General features: G+C 40.9%; 1 protein-coding gene across 1 annotated transcript in view; it reads left to right on the top strand.

Annotated features, from left to right (window-relative positions):
• Window positions 1–7,441: 7,441 nt before the first annotated feature.
• Window positions 7,442–20,756, top strand: part of LOC114036560 (semaphorin-4E-like) — a 41,173-nt gene continuing 27,858 nt past the window's right edge. The window contains 2 exon segments of the mRNA XM_027853098.1: window positions 7,442–7,547; window positions 10,840–10,982. Of these exon segments, the coding sequence (XP_027708899.1) occupies window positions 7,442–7,547; window positions 10,840–10,982 (249 nt within the window).

Below are 20,756 nucleotides of genomic sequence, written 5' to 3'. Positions count from 1 at the left end.
TTCCCAACCTGTGATCAAGCTGCTAAAAGGGCAAGTAAAGTGTATCTTGGATAACATGTACCCTTTCTGTGGATGGTTTCCAAGGCTGCTTCCACAGCTCATCATAATAACGTGCTATTACTTTGTGACAGTGTTAGTATTTCTGTGTAAGGGGAGGTGGGCCACCAGAGCAGTTTCTCTGGTTTTCGTCACTGTGACCTTGAACAAGTCACTTCATCTCTGGGCACCTCAGTTTTCTTATCTTTTTAAGGGAGGAGTCGGGCTAAATGATCATGAAGACCCTTCCCCATGCTGTCATTGTGTTCTGAATCCATTTCCAGCTCTAAAATGTTTTAGTTAAAGGATTGTCAATCCACCTCGGGGTCCCCTGTTCAATTCACTTGTAAGAATTACGTATCAAAGAGAGAGCTCCTGCCTTAAACTAACCCAAGAGAGAGGAAGCACAAGCCCAGAGTTCGAAATCACCACTTAGCTGTAGGATTCTGAAGAAGGCCAAACATTGTTGAGCTTCAGTTTCCGCTTTTAAAATATGCTGACAATTTACGCCTTACCCACGGCACGGAGTACTGGGAAGAACAAATCCGATAATCCACACAAAGGCAGTACTTTGTAACGAGATGGTGCCACATAAATGTCATCTGTTATTAATGCTCATAAATGACTCTTTTGGATGTTGGAAGAATCTCTTGGGGGCCTCCCCCCCCCACCAATTTTGTAATTCTTAGCAAATTAGCAAAAAACTATTTGTTGTTACAGAATTGTAGTGGTTCCCCAGGTACCCCGGGATAAGACGCACTGGACTCGGACATCTGTGGCATGTTGGACCTGGCAGGGATCTCAGAGGCCTCAGTTACCCAGAGAGAAAACTGAGGCTATGTGATTCAAGGTCAAATGAATCAGTGGCAGTTAGTACTTGAACCCAGGTCTCCTAACTGATCTAACAGGTTCTAGCATATATTTGCTAACATCATAATGCTGTTATTGAACCGAAGGCTCTGCCATTCACCTGCTGGGTTAACCGGTTTCATCAGTAAGATGAGGATGACAAGGTCGTCATGGGGATCAAACAAGAATCAACGGAAGCAGATGTAACTACAAGGCAGTGTCTATACATAAATGGTCATTCTCATCTCCCACTTCACATTTAGTTGTCTTTCTCCTTCAAGGTTCACAGAAGGCCTAATCTGTGAGCACTGCAGTTATCACACTGCATCTATAACATTATTACAATCCTGTCCACTGAGGATTGTTTTTGGGAATTCAAGGTGGTTCAATAGTTCAACTAATCTAGCCCCACCCCTTCACTTTTCACCTGACTGCATTCAGATTCCCTGCATTCTTACTCCCTTTGGGAAGTCCAGTTCTTCCAAGATAAATGCCTGTGTGCTGCTGTCGGTCTTTCCTCTCTCTTTTACCAACAAATGTAAGGGTTTTAAAATGTCAGATCTGGGACAGCCCTTAAGACACAGGATATCAGAGCTCGGAAGGCTTTTATTGGACATAGAACGGCAGAGGTGGAAGAAGCCTTAGAAAACATTGTCACAGCAGGGAGGGCCCTCAGGACACTGGATGCCAGAACAGAGGAGATCAAATGACTATAGCAATCTATTTGATAAATTCAAAGACTCCAGCTTCTGGGATAAGCAGATTTACTTCACTATTTAACGAAAACTGGGAAAACTGGAAAATAGTATGGCAGAAACTAGGCATAGACCAACATCTTACACCCTATAACAAGATAAAGTCAAAATGGGTACAGGATTTAGATATAAAGATTGATGCTATAAGCAAAGTAGGAGAGCAGGGAATAGCTTACCTGTCAGATCTGTGGAGAAGGGAAGAATTTATTACTAAACAAGAGACAGAGAACATTATGAAATGCAAAATGGATGACCTTGATTACATTAAATTGAAAAGTTTTTGCACAAAAAGGCAATGCAACCAAGTCTAGGGAAGCACAAAGCTGGAAAACAATTTTTACAGCCAGTGTCTCTGATAAAGGCCTCATTTCTAAAATATATAGAGAACTGAGTTGAATTTATAAGAATACAAGTCATTCCCCAATTGATAAATGGTAAAAGGAGATGAAGAGGCAGTTTTCAGATGAAATTAAAGCTACAGTCACATGAAAAAATGCTCTAAATCATTATTGATTAGAGAAATGCAAATCAAAACGACTCTGAGGTACCACATCACACCTATCAGATTGGTTAACATAACAAAACAGCAAAATGATAAATGTTGGAGAAGATGTGGGAAAATTGGGACACTAATGCATTGTTGGTAGAGTTGTGAACTGATCCAACCATCCTGTAGAGCAATTTGGAACTATGCCCAAAGGGCATAAAATTGTGCATGCCCTTTGACCCAGCAATACCACTTCTAGGTCTGTATCCCAAAGAGATCATAAAAAAGGGGAAAGGACCCACATGTACAAAAATATTTATAGCCAATCTTTGTGTGGTGGCCAAGAATCGGAAATTGAGGGGATGCCCATCAATTGGGGAATGGCTGAACAAGTCGTGGTATATGAATGTAATGGAATACTATTGTGCTATAAGAAATGATGAGCAGTAAGAAAAACCTGGGAAGACATGAACTGATGCAGAGTGAAATGAGCAGAACCAGGAGAATATTGTACACAGGTAACCACCACATTGTGCAAAGGCTGACTTTGATACACTTAGCTTTTCTCAGCAATGCAAGGATCTAAGACAACTCCAAAAGACTCACTATGGAAAATGTTATCTACATCCAGAGAAAGAACTACGGAGTCTGAATGCAGAGGAAAGATACTATTTGCTCTCCTTTCTTGTTGTTTCATTTTGTTTCTTCCTTCTCATGGTTCCTCCCATTAGTTCTAATTCTTTTTTACATCATGACTAATGTGAAAATATGTTTAATATGAATGTGTAAGTACAGCCTATTATCAGATTGCACGTCATCTTGGGGAGGGGAGAGGAGAGGAAGGGAAAAAATTTAAAACTCAAAATCTTATGAAAGTGAATGTTGAAAACTAAAAAAAATAAATAAAATAAACAGGATGTCAGGGCTGGGAGAGACCTTAGAACACAGGTTGTCAGGGCTGGGAGGGCCCTTGGAACACAGGATGTCAGAGCTGGGAAAGACCTTAGAACATAGGTTGTTAGGGATGGGAGAGACCTTAGAACACAGGATGTCAGAGCTGGGAGGGCCCTTGGAACATGGACCATAGAGCAATTGGCTTGGGAATCCTAGGTCTTGGGGACTAACTACCACTCACCTTTGGGTGACTTTGGGCAAGACCCTTTCTCGCTCTGAGCCTCAGTTTCCTCCTCTGTAAAACGAGAGAGGCCGGGCCTCGTGGTCTGCTGTAGGGCCTGGACCACATCCCTTCAATGTGGGGCAGGCGGGAACAGGGGGACTTTGGAGCATGCTCAGCTGGGAGGGAGACCCAGCACGTGGTGGTCACGTGGGCGGGCTCCACCCAACCGCCCCCCGACCCCGCCGTGATCCGTGCGGGGTCCTGTGGGGGTCAGGTAGCCGAAGAAGCGGGGGCGTCCCAGACCTGCGGGGAACCTTCCTAACGGGAAGGGGGTGAGTCTGGGCCAGAGGGTGGACACCGGAGGCCTTGGGGCGACGTTAGACAGCCTTCAACCCCGTCAGACGAAGCGTCCCCCCTAGCCTTCAGGGCCCAACCCCCTCCCCAACCCCCGCCACCGCCAGGCCCCGCCTCGTACCTCCACCCCCGGAAGCCTTCCGTGACTTCCCCCAGGACCCGCAGAGGCAGGGTGACATAGGGCCTCTGCGGCCTCTGCCGCCTCTGCCACCTTGGAGGGTCTGTGAATTGTTCTTGGGGGGGTTGGGGGGAGGGGAGAGGAGCAGCCCCTAGATCCTGGAGGAATGAGCGAGTGCTGGACGTGGGGGTGGGGAGGTGCGTGTGTGAGGGACGTCATGTCCTGCCTCCAAGCCTCAGTTTTCCCTCTGTGAAATGGGGGGTAATCCTTGCGCCACCCTCTCCCCAGGGTGCTTGTGAAGAAATTACTTTGTAAAGCTTAGCCCCTTTCATTGGTATGGGTTGTGCTCCAAGGTCAGTTCAACTGATGCTTCTCAAGGCCCGGTGCTGTAGGGAGACGGGTAGTGCCTTCCTCGCCTGCAAATATCTGTCTAAACGTGGTTCGCAGGGAGGCAGGAAGAGACATTGCTTTCTTTTTTTTTTTTTTCTTCTCAAGGAATGTTTTTATCTTATTATTTTTTTTATTAATTTATTTTGATTTATCAACAATCACGTCCATAAGCTTTTGAGAGGAAGAGGCATTTCTAGCCTCTCCGCCCATACATTGAAAACATTCATTCCATAGGTGTCACCAGACTCCCAGAGGAGTCCAGGACACCAAAAAGGCTAAGGACTCCCTGGACTAGAAGAGGATCTCTAAGGTCCCTACCCGTTATAGTTCTGTGATTCCAAATCCTGCACTGCCCTCCTCACTGAGCTGCTGCAATAAAGCACTATATGAATAAATGTGAAGCATTGTTTTAGATTAAAATCCAAGCTAGTTTTTTTGCCCCTTTTTATCTACAAAGAAATGATCCCTCCCATATCATGTTGTTGCAGGGGCAGCTATCCTCGTTGTTGTACTATTTATTCTGTTTCTCACAGAAACACTGCCTGGCAAATTTTGATGTGCTCTTCTGTGTATTAGCCCTTTTGTAATGAACTGGACACGTGAAAAGTACAAAATGCCCCTTCAGGGAAAACTCTGGCTTGGCAAGGCAGTCCTTGTCCTTAATACCAACCTAGTTTTTCTTTGGTTTAAATTTCAAGGGTAACCAGAGGGCAAGTCAAAGATTTACTGACATGTTTTCAAGCAGAATGCTGAACTTGAGTCTAATTAAATGGAACATACATGAATATACGTGTATATGTTCACACTCGTCTTGCCTCTCAGGTATATATGACCTGATAAAGCAGTGCTTAATTCAGCATTTCACTGAAGGTTTGCAAGGCAATTCTACCTTCAAATAAAAAAGATTATCCCCAGCATATACACACACAGCATGCCTATATAGTAATGAAGAGGGTTACAGTAAACCACACAAGAAAATTATTCTTGGGGCAGCTACGTGGCGTAATGGATAGAGCACCAGCCCTGAAGTCAGGAAGACCTGAGTTCAAATGTAGCCTCAGACCAAACACTTGACACTTACTAGCTGTGTGACCCTGGGCAAATCACTGAACCCCAATTGCCTAAAAAAAAAATTAAAAATATAAAAAAAAGAAAATTATCCTTGTTACTTCATTGGACATACAATTGTTTAAAAATTAAAACCGTTAAGTGTTAGAGCTAGAAAGGACCTTTAGATGATCTAACAAAACCACCACAATTGACAGATGAGGAAACTAAGGCACAGAGAAGGGAATTGATCTGCTTATGATTTGCTCATGATTTAAGTGAAGGTACAGGACTGAAACCCAGGGCTTCTGACTCCCAGGGCAGGGGGCCCTTTCCACTGTAACACTACACTGTCTGGCCTATATTATTAGATTTTTGCTTTCATGTATTCATTCATTCAACAAATACTTACTGAAAGTCTTCTCTGCACCAGAAAAATACCGAGAAGATTTAGGTAGAGAGAGCACCTGTGTCCTAGAGCTTTGAGTGTAATTGAGAGGAGAAATTCATGATAAGACATCCCCTTTAGTATCTACCTTCACCAACCCATTCTCAAGCAGTCTTAGCCCCAGGGAGGTATATGCTCCTTGAAGCCAGGGACTTTTCAATCTTGTCTTTGTGTCCCTACCACTAACGATAATATCTAACATTTATACGGTGTCTACAATGTACTAAGCACTTTTACAACTATCTCACTTGGTCCTCACAACAACCCTGGGTGGTAGGTGTTATTAATATTTCCTTTTTACAGATGAGGAAATTGAGGCTGAGAGTTTGAGTGACTTGCTCAGGATCACACAGCTTGTGTGTCTGAGGCTGAACTTGAATTCAGGTCTTCCTCACTTCAGGCCCAGCACTGTATCCACTGTGCCCCCCAGCTGCCCTGTGCCTTAGACTCAGTGGCACTTAGTGGTCTTTTGGATTGTGTTGAATTATAACATACCCACTGGAGTATGAGTGTATGTACTAAGAGCAGTTAAAGGTGCTGTGTCTGTTCAGAAAAAGGAGTGGTTATCTCCAGGCAGTGGTATTGGGGAAGGCACAACTTAGGAGGTGCCATTTCAGTTAGGCCTGGGAGGCCAGTGTGATGGGCAGAAGATGGGGAGAGCCAAGGAGAGACCCTTGTGCCTGGCACACCCACTGAGACCAGGGAGCTTCAGGAGTTATTTCAGCAGTTTTGTTTTAGCCAGGCAGGAGGTCTGTAAAGGAGAATAGTGGTGATGAGTCTAAACAGGTAGGTGGTAATGTGTGGGGCCCAATGGGAGAAGGCCCCGAATGCCCAGGTGAAGAGGTTGGGATTTTTTTCCTAGCTATTGTTTCATCCTCATTGTGTCAGATACAACGCTCTCCCCACCTTCTCAGGGTGATTTCACCTTACTCCTTTCAAACTGCTCAGCGGGCTGTTCCCTGCACACAGCATTCGTCTCCTGCCTCTTTTGCACTTGCATAAATGGTACCCCTGTACTCCCCCAACATCTGAAATGCATTCCCCTGTTGCCTCTCACCCTTGACTCTGAGCCCTCTCCTGTCTTCAAAGCAGAACTTCACTATCCCACCAGTGATGCTTTTCCCGACTCTTCCTTCTCTAGCTCCACTCCCCTCCAATTGCTAGCATGCTCTCTCTTTTGAAATTACTTTGGGTATACTTTATATTTGCTTTTTGGTGTACATTTTATAGTAACTTTCCCCTTCCTTCACCCCCTATAAACTCCCTGAAAGCAGGGATCATTTCATTTTTGTTTTTGTGTTCCCATTACCTAGCATGTAGTAGGGGCTTAATCAGTGCTTGTTGAAGTGAATTTGATTTGATCTTCATAACAACTCTCCGAGGTAGAAAGTTGTGTCAAATTCATGAACAAGCCCCACTGAATACAAAAAGGATTCTGGCAAGAGGCTGCTCTATGTTTTGCCAAAAGATGGCATTTCTAGACAAAAACAAATTCACCACAGCTGGATAGCTGTTTGATGAAGAGGTCTAAACACAGTGTCTCTATAGGAGAGAAATGTAAAGAGGTTCTTAATTGTGCCCAGATGACGCCTTTGCCAGAGGATTTGTGTAACAAGGCCATTATTTAAAACTACTTTCAGTTTTTAGGGCACATCTGACGAATGTTGCTAAAAGCAATTATTTTCAGAGGAAGTGGGGGAGCAAGAGGCCTATTTTCTATTGCTCCCAACTTTATGGAAAAAGTTAAAATTGCCATATGTCTGCTTTTGAGATTTTGACAGGATAGTCACGGTCCAAGAGCAAAGTCTGGGGAAGTTTTGTTGGAGCTGGACATTTGAAAATGAACATTTGGGCTGCTCTCCTTTCCTTTGCTTTTTGTGAATTACTCCAACAGATGGAAGCATCTCCTCTCAACTGCATTCCCAGAAAAACCATAAAGTATCAAAGTAAGTGACCTACTTGTAACTCTGAACTTCCTTCACTGCAGAGTAGTCGTTGCTGAACTAGTTAAAATAGCTGTGAGCTAGTCAAGGCAGGTTAGCAGGTGCAGTACCTCTGGTGAATCCTAGCGCTGTCCAGTAGGGGGAGAGGGGCACCTCCAGCCATTGCCATTCCGTGCCTGCTCCTGCTGGAAATAAAGAATGTGGAGTTATGTATCCAGGTGGCTTAGACATTCTGCACGTTTGAGTCTAAGGACTTGCCCTTTACTTTGCCACTGAGTTACTTAGTAGTAGAATAGCAGGAAGAGCCTCAGCTTGAGGTCAGACAAGCTCCATCAATGAGTCCTGTCATTCACATGCTCCATGTCCTGGAGTCCGGCACTCCATCTCTATGGGGCCCAGTTTTCTTATCTCTAAAAGCCAGAGATGAAGATGATGAAACACACTTCAGTCGTTTGGGTAGAAAGGTGGGCAACTACTGGTGAGGAGTACTGCAGGCACTGTTAGGTGTAGTCACTGTGCCAGGTGGCTTTGTTTTAGCTATTTTTCTTTGTTACAAAAAAAGGGTCACTTTATGGGCAAGAGGGTAAGGAGTTGGGGTAGAGGACATGGACACTGATATAAAAACAAAAGGCATCAATAAAACTTTTTTATAACGTATTTTGAGGGGGTTGTTGAATGAAATTATCTCTAAGGTCATTTCTGAAATCCTAAGATCCTGTGAATTTGGGCAAGTCATTTAACCTCTCTGGACCTCAGCATCCTTGTCCATAAAACTAAGGGCCTTTAACTAGATTGATGATGTCTTAAGATCTCTTCCATGTCTAAAATCCTGTGATCTTAGTAGGCAAAGTAGTCATTTTGATTCTTTGGACCTTAGTTTTCCCTATCTTTAAAAAAAGAGGAATTGGACTTGATGTTCAAAATTTCTTTAATTATGTGGTGTTAAACAAGATGCAGGGGAGTATATTTCACCTACTGAACATATTTGAAGGATTATAACTATATGCAAATGATGATGCCAATTACAGATAAATCTCCTTTCATTAAACTAAGTTTGACAGAATGTCTTATTCAAAAATACTGTTGAGTTAAAGTTACTCTTCTTATGTAAAGAAATACGAAAACTCCTCTTCAGAAAACAGTTCTTTGCTTAAAAATTGTCACGTTCACTTAGTTCAAATTAGTAAGATCTTATTGTATAAACTGCTAAAGCTAATACTGTTTTAGTTTTTGGGTTGTTTTTTACACACTAATTATTTTCAGAATTAGGCTAGTCTTCTCACCCCCACCCCCACCCCCACACTTTTTTCCAGGGACCCATTCTAGTTCTTTACCTACAAATAATGAAATTTGGTAAAGGGCAGTAACTTCATTTTTGTAGCGTTTTACTCCTTACAAAGTGCTCTCCTCACAACAGCCTTGTGAGGTGGATATGGATAGTGCAGGGATTTTCCACAGGAAGCCAGGCAATTTATTCAGTGTTATAGAAACAGCCAAGCTAGGCTTAAACCTACAACTCTCAACTTCACACTCCAAATTACATTTTTGAGTAAACTAGGGAAGTTTGAATTTTCCTAGTGTATTCTTTGGCATAGTGAATTATCCTCTAATATTTTTGTTTTATAAGTTTGAGTTTTCATATATGGAATTTTCTTTAAGGGGGCATACCTGTATTACCTTCTATTTCTAATCATCATACCTGTTGCTCAGGTGAGCTGACCTCAGAAGTTAGGGAGGGTTGGCCAAACTTAGATTACACCAGTGCACCTCACTTCACACTTTAAAACTGTTTCTGATACATAGAATGTGAATCTAGTTTTTATAAATTGAATCCAACTTTTCCATTGATAACAATTTGACCTCTCTTGGCCTTAGAGTCTCCATCTGTAAAGTGAAGAATCTGGATTACATGATCTGGGACCTAGAGGTAGTCAGGTAATATAGTAGATAGAGTACTAGGATTGGAGTCAGGAAGACCTGAGTTCAAATGTGACCTTGGACACTTGTCATTTAACCTGTCTACCTCAGTTTAAGGGGGAAAAATATCACTCAAGGCCCAGGGTTGTTTTAAGGATCAAATGAGATAATATTTGCAAAACACTTGTGCCAGGCACAAAGTAGGTGCTTAATAAATGCTTGTTCCCTTCCTTTCTAGGGTCCTTCTAGCTATGATGTTCTACGTTCTAAGGGCCCTCCTGTCACTAATATTCTGTGTTCTTTTTTATTAGGACCTGTCCAGCCCTGATCATCCTTGTTCTAAGGCCTTTCCTATTCTGACATCTGTGGGGTTTACATAATAAATTTAGGGATTACCTCATTTCAAATTGATTTTAAAATGCTACTAATAACAGTTTATGTTTATATAATGGATGTGATGACCTATAACAACACTGTGAAATAGGTTTTATTTTATTATCGCCATTTGATAGATGAAGACGTTGAGTCACCCAGCTGGTAGGAGTCAGGAGCGGAATTCAGAACCAGGCCTTTATAACTGCAAGGGCAGTACTTTCTCCATCAGTCTGAGCTGCCTTCTTTTAAGATTAAGATTTTGATACTAAGTTGTTTCTTTCACTCTGGGCCAAGTAATTCATAATTTGAAAACAAATGTTTAATTTCAGCAGAATACCTACTTAGGAAACTTGTTTATTAAGGAAAATAATTTTAAATTGGTAATACTATAATGTGTTTTATATTTGATTTTCATATCAGCTTTCTTTAAAATAAAGCATGCCTGTATTCATCAGGAAAAGAAATTCTTGAGAGGACAAAAGTATATTTTTAAATGATGTGTTTCTGTGTAGATAGCAGATCCAGTAACAAAATATGGAAAATAGTAAAGACATGGCTAGAAATTGAAAAATGAGGGCAGTCTTCTTTTTAAATAGCAAATGCAATAATAACTAAGAGGAAAATATTTTTTATTTTGAGTTCATATTTCTTTCTTGGACTAAACTTGTCACATGTAGCCTTTCAAAATACTAATAAAGGGAAAGTACATTTGGAGCCTTCTTGTCCATTTTCCACAACTCTTTTCTGCTTTGCACTATAGTCATTTATCATCTTTTGGCAGGAATTTCTTTTCAAAGTGAAGCTCTCCACTATCAGTAATGATTTTCAGTTGCTGTCTGCAGAACTGGCGATAGAAGACAGAGTTCAATTCTGCCTTCTGTCAGAAATGGACTTTTTAAATTGGATACTGATTTAGGAGAAAAAAATCAGTAACTCATTCTTTTGAATTTTCATCCCATTGGGGAATTCTAAATGGAAACACCCTTGAATTTTATTGTTTTAGATGATAGCAAAGAATTTGGAAAATCCGGATTCTCCAATTTTTCAACACTCTTAGTGAATAAAGAAACTGACACCTTATTTATCGGCGCCAGGGAAGCTGTCTTTGCTGTTGACATGAATGACATCACTAGAGAAGTGGACAGTGTAAGTTAGTTAAATGTTTCTAACCTTATTTTTTTCTAGGTATTTTCACTTAGGCTCCCTTTGTTTGAATTCAGTTGAAATTGATTGGGGGGTGGGTTGAGGAGTCAGGTACAATACAACCCTTTTAAAATACAGCCTATTAATAGACATTTAGATTATAAATCATACTTTAGTACTAAAAGGAGCTAATATTTTGTCGATGTGAGTATTCCCTCCAACCTGCGTATATTAGTAGGTAGTATTTTTGAATTGCTTTAACCAAAAAAAAAAAAAAAACACTTATAGTACGTAAGTCTCTGGTGATGATGCACTCTGAATTTATCAAATGATAGGCAAACAGTCTGTTTCTGGGTCTAAATTTGGTGCCTTTCTAATTTAATAGGGCATTTTAGAGTTTATGTTGAACTGGCATAATTTTTAAGAATGTAGCACAAGGAGGCACCTAAGGAGGTCTTTAGTGGAGAACATCAATTATATACCGTGAAAAATGTCAACTGTTCTTCATCAGAGAACTCTGTTCTCCTATAAACTAGTGTTAGTACCCACCCCACTCCCCCACTGTATAGTAATATCTTAATTATATTTCTATAGCACTGTTTACTTATTCATTATGTAATTCTGGGCAAATCTCCTACCCTTAGTTTTCTCATCTAAAATAATGAAGGGATTACAGTAGAGGGTCATTTAGGTCCTCTCCAGCTCTAACGTTTGACCCACATTAGTAGGTTATTCTCACTTTATTTTCAGAATAGTTAGGGATGGACCCAAGACATTGCCTTGAGGATAGAGTGGCCTTCATAAATGTCCATGTTGCCAAGGTACCTTATAGATTTTCCCAGAGTTCTAGTCACATCATTGCCGTTGTTTCCCGAAAGCTGTCTACAGTATTGACTGTTCTACAAGTCACCACCCTTTGACAGTATTAACCTGACTGACTTTTAACCCCTCAAAGTCAAGTATGGAGCAGTGCCAGGAAGCAGTTCTCTGATATAGCAGAAAGAGCTCATCATTGCTCTGTTACTCATTCTTTGTATGACCATGGGCAAACTGTTTCACCTCCTCAGTCTCAGCTTCCTCTGCGTAGCATGAAGTTATATATCTAATTGTTTACATGCTCACTCTCCCATTAGAATACAGGCACCTTGAAGGTCTTTCTTTGTAGCCCCAGTACTTAGCACCGAGCCTGGCACAGAGTCAGCACCTAATAACTGCCTATTGATTGCACCAGCAATAATAATAGTGAAAATAATCTCCTACCAAAAACCTCCTCTGAGTCACCACTGGGCTATACCCTGGCCAACACTTTGGGTTTGCAGTGACTTTGCAAATGGACACAAACTCTGATGAGACTCATCCAGTTGGAAAAACTTTGTGTCATATGAACACCAGCAGAGCCAAGTACAGTGAGGCTCATCACCATAAAGTTGGCTACCAGCTGATGAATTTTTTCAGTTACAGAAACTCACTAGGACTGAGGCAAAGAAGGGGCAACAATCTAAATTTGTGAAGGAGATTCTGTTCTCATTACTGAGTAATAGGAATAGCTGCCATTTATATTGCATATCTGATCCTTACAATGACCCTGGGAAGTAGTTGTGCAAGTAATTTTTCTTTTTTTACAGATGAAGAAACCAAGGCATAGAGAGGTAAAACATTTTGTTAAGGCATCATAGCTAGTAAATAGTATAGCTAGGAAGGGGAAAAGGAAGAGCATTTATATAGGGTCTACCATATGCCAGGAACTATGCTAAATACTTTACAAATATTATCTCATTTGATCTTTACAATAACCCTTCAAGGTAGGTGCTGTAATTACCCTCACTTTGCAATTGAGCAAACTGGGGCAAAAAGAGATTAAGTGACTTGCCCAGGGTCACGCAGCTAGTTGTGTCTTGAGGTCAGATTTGAACTCAGGTTGTCCTGACTCTAGACCCTATGTTCTTCCATTGCACCATCTTAGCTAGGACTGAAATAGAGGGCTGGGACTCTATTTGAACACTCAAATTTCTGGCTATAAATTCAGTGTTCTTTCTACTACACTATCTCTAAGGACTACTTTCACCATTATAATTCTCAAATGCTAATGACCAGAATCGTGGTCCTTCCTGAGTTATCCATGCCAAGGTAGGCAAATAGTGACATGATGTACCTAAAAACAGAAGGTAAATAAGTTCTATTTGATTCAGAAATATATTAATTTTCCCCCCACTACATTTACCTTCTTAATTATGCTTTGCTTAAACTGGATCAGATGTTTATGTGTATATATCAGGTGAGAATTAAGGATATTGAGTTAACCTCTCAGGAGAATCAAGAATTTACTTGTGTTTTGGACAGGCCCCTTCTATAAAATTTTTGTGTGTGCCTTACCTCAATAGTTCATTGAACTGTGGGAAGGAATCTGGGTCTCAAAGGCCATGCCAAAGAGACACAAGTAGGAAAGGCTTCAGGAAGGGTGCTGGTGATGGATAACAATCTGCTATCCAATAATTAGGATAGCTTAAGTACAGAGAGATTCAGCCTCTGTAGACTGACCACTGGAGTGACCCATCATTGCTGGGAGTAGTAGCCTGTAGATGTCAGCCTACATCATCAAAGTCATCAGAGTCATCAAAATCCAGTGGCAAGAAAAAAATCAAGACAACTGGCATTGGCCCCAGAGTGCAGTATCTGAACAAGCTCTAAGTACTCCACAACATCTGCTTCTGCTGCCTTCATGGCCATTGGAACAAATTGTTCTGATCTTCCCATTCCACTGGGGAAGTCTTCACATTTGTGGGATAGACATCCTTCTTGCGCATTGATAGGTTTGAGGCCTGTCAGTTACCCTCAGCCTGGTTTAGCCTGTCTGCAGAAATGGTTTACAAGGGTGTGGCTGCTGTACATGCTACAACTTCAACTTGAAAAGGCTATGAGCCAAGACCAAAGTGGAGGATAGATTAGTGTGAGACTTTTTGTTGCAGATGATTGTGCGCTCAATGCAGCCTCTGAGGCTGAGATGCAACACAGTATGGATTGATTCTCCGTTGCTTGTGCTAGTTTTGGTCTAACAACCAGTACCAAGAAAACACAGGTGTTCCATCAGCTGGCACCACACCATCCATACGTGGTACCATTGGTTATGGCAAATGGAGAAATTTTGAATGTTGTGGATCAGTTCACGTACCTTGGCAGTATACTTTCCAAGCATGTCCACATAGATAATGACGTTAATGCATGAACTGCCAGTGCTAGCTATGGTGGTTGTTTGTCCTTCATTCTCAGAGAGGATCCTCAGCATTTGGGAGGCTCCAAAAGAAAGTGTGGGAAAGAAGAGGTATTAGGCTGCTACCAAACTACTACAGAGTCGTCGTGCTGACCTCGTTGTTGTGTGCCTGTGAAACCTGGGCAGTCTACCGGTGCCATGCCAGGAGACTGAATCACTTCCATTTGAATTGTCTTAGGAAGATTCTGTAGATCACCTGGCAGGATAAGATACCAGACACTGAGGTCCTCTCTTGAGCTGACCTGCCAAGCATCCACACTCTCCTACAGCGAGTGCACCTCTGACGGGCTGGCCACGTAATCCAAATGCCAAATGTACCCTTACCTAAAGGACTCTGATGGAGAATTTGCACAAGGCAAGTGCTCACACAGTGGTCAGAACAAACGGTATGAGAATGCTCCCAATTCAGTGCTTTTCTGAAGAGCCTTAGTATTGATTGCGAGCCATGGGAGATGCTGGCACAGGATTGCCCAGCGTGGCATGTTGTGCCCCATGAGTGAAGCAGAGTCTCCGGAGCACAGAGGAGATGTGAGCTGCACAAACCCAGAGGCGTCTCCATCCCAAGTGTTCTGATAGGCTTCTTGGGCCCGCTCTGTGGCGGAGCCTTCCCAGCTGTTATTGGACTCATCAGCCCGAACACAGTGTACCCTGACCCCCAACACTGTAATGTCGTTGGTGCTCTTTAAAAACAAAGGGCCAGCAACAGCAGCTTCCAGTGCCTACTGCTGGAGATGCTGCTGGATCCCTTGAGTTTGAAGATTTGAGCTGCACAAGGGCTGAAGCCAATCGGGTGTCTGCTAAGTCTGGCAATAATGTAATGAGCCTCCAGTAGTGGAGGGCAACCCAGCTGCTTAAGAAGGGGCAAACTGGCCCACTCTAGAAGGAGGGCTAAAGTTTTCACGCTGCTTAGTAATGGGATCCAGCCAGTAACGAAATCCACTGCATTTCCACTCTGAACAAGATAGGGAGACTGGGGAATAGGATGGAGAATTGGATAGGAATGAAGGAATTGCCTTAGAGCAGTAAGGGCTCCACTGAATTAGATCACATACATTTGTTTGTGTTTGTTCTGGCTGGCCTTTTACAAGCCAGTGCCTCATGTGATTGCAGGGACCCTCCTCATGGCTGAGGTGTTGCTGGTGTCTGAATTTCTGCTTTTATGTGTAAGATTAAGTGACAAAGGATAAGGTGCCCCTTTGTAGATTATTTTGTTGTTTATTGTATGTTATTTATATTGACTATTTATCATATGTATGTCAAATATGCCACTGCAGCCTCTATTTTGGGAGATCGTCTTTCTATGTAAAAGAAACATGGATTAAGTATAGTGTATATAATCCTTGTGTATAAATCCTAATGTATAAACCGTTTTTGTTTGCACTTTGAGTTAATAGTTGTTGTTTTTTTTAAAAATGAGCATAACTGCTTATAATCTCTTAACTGTCCTGTAAAAGTTTAACAGCAGTTTTGTAACTTTTGCCCTAACTCTGCAGGCTTTCTCTCTCTTCCTCCCACTTTCCCCATGTTAATTTAACAATAGCTTCTTCAAGGTCATTCTCAGTATAATTATTAGCATTTGCACTGGTCAGGTCACCGACCATGAAAAAACAGGATAAATGAGATAATATGTTTCATCCATAAACTAACTGGTAGAAACTACCAAGTACAAGCCCACATAACCCAGATAACAGCCTCCTATGTCTGGAGCTGCTGAGAATTTAAATGTATGCCAAAACTGAGCTGTCTAAAAGAATCATCATGAACTTGAGAAAGACTGTGCATGAGTTTAGCCACTATAGGCCTGCATACAGGGGTGTGCCCAAGCATACCCTCATGTCTCCCCCAAATTGGTACTTTGTGCTTCATTTTTAAAGTTTGTATTTTAAGTAAAGTTTATAGCGAATTTAATAAATGAATCTCAGTTGAGTTTTAGTTTCGTTATTTTTTTAATAAAAATAGTGCCCTTTATGGCAGTGTTCAATAAATGCTTGTGTTTAAAAATAAATTAAATTCCATCGGTGAACACTGATGAAATGTGCTATTTACACCTGTGTCAACCACATGTACCTTGCAGAGTCCACATTCCCCAAACCTTTCACAGACAACTCTCAGGTGAGACTTCACAGATAAACTGTCAGAGTAGGAGCTTTTTCTGATTCTGGGCTTGACTTACTCTCTGGATTTCTTCACTTTCTTACTAGCAGGTTTCCCCTTCCCCCTCCACCTTTCCAGTTCATTTTTAGATATTATCTTTCCCAGGTAGAATGTAAGTTCCTTGAGGGTAGGTGCTCTATTGCTGGCTTATATTTATATTCCTAGCACATTGCACAGTACCCAGAAGATACCAGAAGACTTCTGACAATATACCGACCCAGCACTCTATCCACTACACCACCTAGCTGCCTCATCGGTAGAGTGCTAAACTTGGAGTCAAGAACATCTAGGTTGGAATCTTAGCTCAGATCCTGAATGGTTATGTGACTCTAAGCCTCACTTCATTTGTAAAAGAGGATTAGGATTAATGACCTGGAAGGTCCCATCCCACCCTAAATCTGTAATCCTATTTATAGATTTGCCAGTATTTCTACAACAAACTTTTCAGCAACAGTGACTCCATATTTGAATTCTAACATGGGAGTTCCTGGGATATTCTATGAGGAAGTAGAAATGGCCAAGAAGACAAAGGGGCACCTGGATCAGACAAAGCACATACAAAATAAATTCATACTGGAGACGATAAAATGTTGACAGCATTAAGGGATCAATTTTTAATATATCTCAAAGTGGAAAAGATGACTGATTGGAAAAATAGTCTTTCTGTCAAAAAGTTGATTAAGAGGGTATCAATAACTACTGATCCATATCCCTACTTTCCCATCTCTACAAAATCTCAATGAGTATGATCTACCTACATATTGAGGATATCCTGGGTGAAATATGAGAAAGGAACAAAAAAGTTTTTTTAATAAATGATTTATTATAGCAGACTGACTTCAAATACAGTGTTCTGTTACTTTCGGTATTTTTCTTTAGTTAATAAATCTGCGAAAGCTTGCTGTGTTAATTGTTTCTTTACTAAAAAAAAAAAAATTATGCCAGAAAGCAAAGCAACCTTTAAAGGCTCCCTTACAACAAGGTGTCTCTTTCTTCTCTAAGTTTTCAGGACACCCTTCTTTTCTGGTTCTTTTCTCCTCTCTGACCATTCCTTCTCTGCCTCTTTTCCTGGATCTTTTTCAGTTGGTTGGTTTGCCTGCCCCAGTCTTACTCCACTCTAGTCCATCTCAATTCAGTTATAATGATCTTCCTAAAGCACAGATCTGATCATGTCATCCCCTGCTCAGTAAATTTAGTGGCTCCCTATCAGCCCCAGGATCAGATATAAATATCAGATCATCTGTTTGCCGTTCAAAGCTCTTTATAATTTTCCACCCTCACACTTATCTATACTCCTTCTTACATCTCATACCTTTCTCCCCCAGCTAGGTTGCACAGAGCTGGGCCTAGAGTCAGAAAGACAATTTCAAATCTGGCTTCGGACACTAGTTGTGTGACCCTTACCATGTCATTTGACCTCAGTCTTCCTGTAAAATGGAGATAACAATAGCACTGCTTCTAAGAGTTGTCGTGAAGATAGAATGAGGTAATTTTGTAAAGTGCCTAGCACAGTGCTTGGTACACAGTAGGTGTTTAATGTTTATTGACTGACCATATAAAATCATATACGATTCATGTTAAGAGCACTTAAGATTCGTAGATTCAGCCACAGAAATAACATTTAAAATCCTTTGGTTAGCAATATCAATCAAGGCATAAAACAAGGAGACCATATTCTAAAAAACTTAATGATCAAAAAAGGCGATTGGGATTGGTCATGTAGTAACAATCAGTGACAACAGACTGAAATAGTATTGCAGTGATAACTCGTGAAATGTTACAAGACTTATCTTACAAGATGGGTTTGTGTAGGTGTATCTCAGTCTGCACCTTTGAAAGACGACCCCTTCACTTGAGAAATGAAGAAACTGGACCCCAAGGACTTCAACAGCTTCCCCAAGATCTTGTCAGCTCAGGTTATCAAATTCCCAATCCAGAATTATTTTCACTGCACCACACTGCTGCTTTGGAATTTTAGAGGTCATGGGATCTAATCCACTTATTTTATAGATAAGGAAATTGAGGCCCAAAAAGGAGAAGTTACTTGTTCTAAGTGATAGAGGTTAAGATTCAAGATTCTCTAACTTAAAATCCAGTGATTTCCCCTTGTATTATGCTGTCCATACGCACCTAGATGAAATCACAAATTTGTTGAAATATTACTTTTTAGTAGGTTAAAATTTTAGGCTGCTGATGTTAAACACACACACACACACACACACATATTATAATCTTTCACTGAATGTCTGGTCCTTAGTTTTATCTATAAAACAAGAGATGGATTAGTTCCTTCTAGTTCTGGCTTTTATGACTTATTCATCAAACATTAAGTATTTACTCTGTGCAGAGTTCTGATCCCTGCCCTCGAGGAGCTCATAGCCTAGTGGGGAGGGATTGGGAATAGACACTTCATTACAAGAGAAAGTAGACTGACAAGTGCATGAGAGGGGAACAAAATGCTCCGATATTTGAGGACAAAGGGTGGGAAGAGATCACTTGCAGTTCAAGAGGTAAGAAGGCTTCAGAGGAGCTGACATCTGTGTCGAGCATAGGTGTAATTTGGCCCTAAAAAAACCCATACATAGAGGTTCCTTAGTGGTTGTATGACCATAGCGGATTTTCTTTTCTTTTTTTAATTTTTTAAATTAATTTATTTTGATTTATCAACAATCACTTCCATAAGCTTCTGAGCTTCAAATTTTTCTCCCTCTCCCTCCCCACCTACCTCCCCAAGACGGCGCGCAATCTGATATATGCTATACATATACATTCCTATTAAACATTTTCGCATTAGTGATGTTGTAAGTAAGAATTAGAGCCAATAGGAGGAACTACCGGAAACAGGAAACAAAAAACAACAGAAGAAAAAAATAGCAAATGGTATGCTTCAATCTGCATTCAAACTCCATAGTTCTTTCTTTGGATGTGGATAGCATTTTCCATCATGAGGCCTTTGGAGATGTCTTAGATCCTTGTATTGCTGTAGAGGAGTTTTTAAAAGCTGCTGTTTACCTGCTTGGTCCTCTTTTTGTAGTAAAATTAAAGAATATAAGTCCCTAGGACAAAGATAACAGTAATAATAGTAATAGGTCTATTTTACTCACGGGGAACATGTCTACTGATAACCAAAATGAGCTGTGCAGAGAAATTATTTTTGGTCAACAGACTTACCTAAGAAACAATACCACCTTGAAGGAAAGTTTCCCCACCCACCCAGATGTTACCTTTTCTAGTATCGATACTAACCATACCAGTCTTTTTCATTTGGGAGTTTAAAATCAAGTTAATAGATTAAATGCCTACTGTGTGCTGGGGTCTATGCTAAGTGCTAGGCATTCAAAGAAAGACAGAACAGCCCCTTGCCTTTAAGAAGCTCACAGACTAATGGGGGAGACAATGTGAAAACAACTATGTACAAAAAAAAATTTATACACACACACAAACACACAGGATAAGTTGGAGATAATCACAGCAGGAAGGCATGAAGCCTTTCCTAATTCCTTTCCAGCTTCCAGTTGACGTCCTTCCCTAACTACCTTGCATTTAACTACATTATTCATTTATTCACACACACATATATATAGTAGATATATACTGTATATATTTACATATATACTTGTCTTCCTCGTTAGAATTTACGATCCTTGACAATGGATTATTTTATTCTTTGTACTTGTATGCACAGTGCCTGCCATATAGTATAGTTCTAAATACTCGGTGATTGATTTATTGATTCCATTTGGGAGATAATGGGAAAGTTTTTAAACTTCTCTTAGTCTTAATTTCCATCTCATTAAAAATAGAATGAAAAATGGAGTCAGCATGATGTAATGGAAAGAACATAGAATTGGGATCAGAAGACCCGAGTTCCATTTGACACTGCCTGCCTGTAGCACCTAGTCAGTGAGTCATTGACCCTCTCTAAGCTGTTGTTTCTCCATCTATAAAATTAAAATTAACATTGCTCACACTAGTAATCCCACAAGGAAAATATTTTGTAAACTGCAAAGTGCTGCAAAAATGTGTTAACAACCTCCTGGTAACTTGTCGCAACATGCAGGTAATTCCTTGTTCTCAAAAGCTATCTAGTCACATACAATTTCTAGCAGTTCCTGCCAACCATAAGGTTTCCACTAGATGCCTAGCACATCCTAATCTGCTATTCAAGGACCAATCTCACTCAACTTCGGAAGGCTTGTCACCACAAGATTGTTCAACTAGTCTTGATTTTTTGTTCAGACATCTAGGTGGCACAGTGGAGAAAATTACGAAACCTTGATGAGTATGTTAACATTACCTCAGTTGGGCCTTTATGGCTGTGAGGCAATCCTGTTATACCTTCCTTATCAACTCAT

Source organism: Vombatus ursinus, unplaced genomic scaffold (genome assembly GCF_900497805.2).
Source record: "Vombatus ursinus unplaced genomic scaffold, bare-nosed wombat genome assembly UNPS02009918.1, whole genome shotgun sequence".
In the NCBI taxonomy this organism is placed as follows: Eukaryota; Metazoa; Chordata; class Mammalia; order Diprotodontia; family Vombatidae; genus Vombatus; species Vombatus ursinus.
The sequence above is the reverse complement of the archived record's forward strand: the minus strand, read 5'-3'. Positions and strand labels throughout refer to the sequence as shown.